Source organism: Egretta garzetta, unplaced genomic scaffold (assembly GCF_000687185.1).
Source record: "Egretta garzetta isolate BGI_Z169 unplaced genomic scaffold, ASM68718v1 scaffold275, whole genome shotgun sequence".
NCBI classification, from domain to species: Eukaryota; Metazoa; Chordata; class Aves; order Pelecaniformes; family Ardeidae; genus Egretta; species Egretta garzetta.
In genome coordinates, this window is record NW_009259867.1 from 762,359 (window position 1) to 765,242 (window position 2,884).

General features: G+C 46.8%; 1 protein-coding gene across 1 annotated transcript in view; it reads right to left on the minus strand.

Annotated features, from left to right (window-relative positions):
- TMIE (transmembrane inner ear) overlaps positions 1 to 2,884 on the minus strand; it is an 18,031-nt gene that overhangs the window by 14,413 nt on the left and 734 nt on the right. Inside the window, exon 2 of the mRNA XM_009640108.1 lies at positions 1,799 to 1,916. Within this exon, the coding sequence (XP_009638403.1) occupies positions 1,799 to 1,916 (118 nt within the window). The remainder of the gene's footprint in view (positions 1 to 1,798; positions 1,917 to 2,884) is intronic.

Sequence of the window (2,884 nt, forward strand, 5' to 3'; positions counted from 1 at the left end):
ACTGATGGAGAGCAGGCAAGCAGTAGGAATAGTTATCCCTGAGACTTTGGGTGTAGGGTGCGGTGTTGGCCCAGAGAGGGCAATGAGGGGAAAAGAAAACTGAGGCAAATGCTTCTACTTGCTTTGAAAAGGTGAATGTCTGGTTTAAACAGAGCATGGGAACATAATAGGAAGGCTGTCAGGGAAGGACTGATACAGGCTATGCACAGCAGCCAGAGAGGAGGCTGTGGTGGCATCAAGTGACTTGTTATCTTTGGTGATAGTGGGGGCATCAGCACACAGACTGCCGCGCTCTTTGATTAGATTAGAGCTACACCTAGGCGCAGGGTCAGCAGCAAATAAAAAGCAAATTAAAAAGTAACAGCACTAGAAATCAGTTGTCTGCATTACTGTGTTTTTAGAACTGGTCCAGCAAACCCATGTTCTCCTAACCAACGTCTGCTTGTAGGTCAGGGTCGGCTGTTCCTCACCAGGGGCCTGCATGTGGCTGCTCTATTTTGGAGACTGCGCATCACTTGTGAGTAATGAGAGCAGAAGTGATGCAGAAAGCTAGGGCACTTGAGGCCTTCCTTTAGTCACTTCAGAATGCTTCATTGCTCCACTTAATTTCATAAGTTTAACGAGCCATTAGGGCCACAAGCAAGAATGGGAAGAGAATGGTAAAAAAAAATGCATAGAAGGTTTAGATGTGTCTAAGTCCATACGGCTAGATGATGTCATCCTTGGAGTGGGTAAGAATTTGAGGTGATCTCCGAGTTGATGGAATTTAACTCCAGGGACTGGGGATGAGCTCACCTGTCCCTAACAGGAAATAGAGGAGGTTCAAGGGAATTGTAGATGAGTCAACATAACTTAGTTTTCTGGAATAAATGAATTAGTTATACACTTTGTCTAGAGAGTAACAAGAAGATGGGAAAGAAATGGATTTATCACATTTGACATACATCAAACTGATCTTTTTTTTTTTTTTTTTGGTATGAAGTTATAGTTGGCTCAAGGAGAGGGCAGAAGATCCTTCCTTTTAGTTTTGATGGGGTTGTGATAATGTGTTAAGTGATATTCTCATAAGAAAGCTCATGATAGTAGTTTGCAATGCACAGTGAAGCTGGCTTACACTTTTCCCAGAGAGTGAGCTGCAAGGGGATGAAGCTGGATGAAGATGCTCAGGTAGGGAATTGGCCATACCCAGGTAGATCCTCAAAGTGTGCTGGGAGAGTGTCTGATCCTATCCCACTGCAGTCACCAGGTCTAAGCCAATGGCTTCCAATGCCTGGGTCCAAAAAAGGAGGTGTTTAAGTCCTGAAATCCCAGTTAAAATCAAGTGTAAGTCTTGGCACCCAGAACAGGAGTTAGAGAGATTAACACCAGATCTGGCTGGGACTGCAGACTTCTTGAGGCTTCTTACCTCAGCATGTGGGAGAGCACCACAAGAGGTCACATGCAGTTTGTATGGTTTGTATGCTATAACATGCATTTGGGCCTGAATATGGCACTGCAGCTGAAAACAGTCCCACCTGTGGCACAGCCCTACAGTCTTTCTTCTTCTCTGGGATGCCACCAGCTAGGACCTGTTGATCAGTACATTAGAAGATGAAGCCATGGTGACCCATCTGTGGTTCCTTCAAAGACCACACCTGCCTTTCCCTGCTGCAAAACCCCCTGGATGTAGCCCTGTGATGCCAGAGACCAAAGAGCCTCAGCCGGTGACCTCCATGGCCATTTGGTCTGCAGTCCTCCAGGAACAGGTCCTACTTGGGATGGTGTTGTGGTTGGTGCAAGGCAGAGAATTACAACTTACTGACTGCCAGGACAAAGATGGCAAAGATACCAATCACCTGCCAGAGGCGCAGCCCCCAGATCACCACCGTCTCTGAAGTGACAGGGTCCGGTTTCTTTTTTGGGGGTTCTGTGGTGGCCTGGGAAAAAGGGAGAGAAAAAAAAAAAAAAAGAGAAATGTGGTTTCAGATTTGCAAGGGTCCCAAAAACAGTCAGAAGGATGTCAATAGCACAGGAGATGGTGGACCCCAGTTTACTGGCCCCCCAACAGTTTGGAAATCTTTGAGGAGCAGAAACTTCAATAAAGAGCTTGTATCTAAAGCTTTTGCAGTTTTTAAATTTATCTGCACTGTTGCAAGTTTTCATGACTACGAAGCAACCCTTTTTGCTGTTGTTTCTTAAACCCCTAGCTTTTTCTAAAGATTCCATCTCCTGGGGTCAGGAGGAAATTTCTTATCTTTTGCATTCCTATCCTTTTAAAGATATTCTTAAGACTCAGTTGCAAAGTACAAGATGGCTTTTTTGTCTTTTTTTGAAAAGACTTCTCACGTTGCATTGCAGTGGTATCTGCTCTGCTAGGGCTAGATGAGAAGGGAAGGAGGAAAGGAGCTAAACGTCGGGGCGCAATGAGAGCCAGCTGCTCCGTAAAGATGGGGAGCTGAGGGGAACCGCACAAACAGCAGGGCAGGGGTCTTGCCAACAAGACCTCATCCCACCATGCCCAAACAAGGGGAGCAAGGCAAGCCCAGGGTGGCAGCAAGGGTGAGCAGAGAGCCCAGGTCAGCAGACATGTTTATAGTGATGGGGCAGGTTCAAGGGTCAGCAGAGCCTGTGGCCAGGCACAGGCAAGGCTGTAGTTCAGGCAGGGGACAAACATTAGAACCTTGGCTTAAAGCAATTCCCACTGGACAGGAATCAGCTCTTGTTGTGCTATCTCATAGCCTGACCCCAGCAGCTCAGCTTCATGGAGAAGGATGCTCTGGGTGCCCAGAGAGTAATTTCTGCCTTTCTCCTGAACCCTCGGGAAACACTGAAGAACTGCTACATGAAGTAGAATCATTCAGCTTGGAAAAGCCCTTTAAGCTCCCCCAGCCCAACCGCTCCCCTA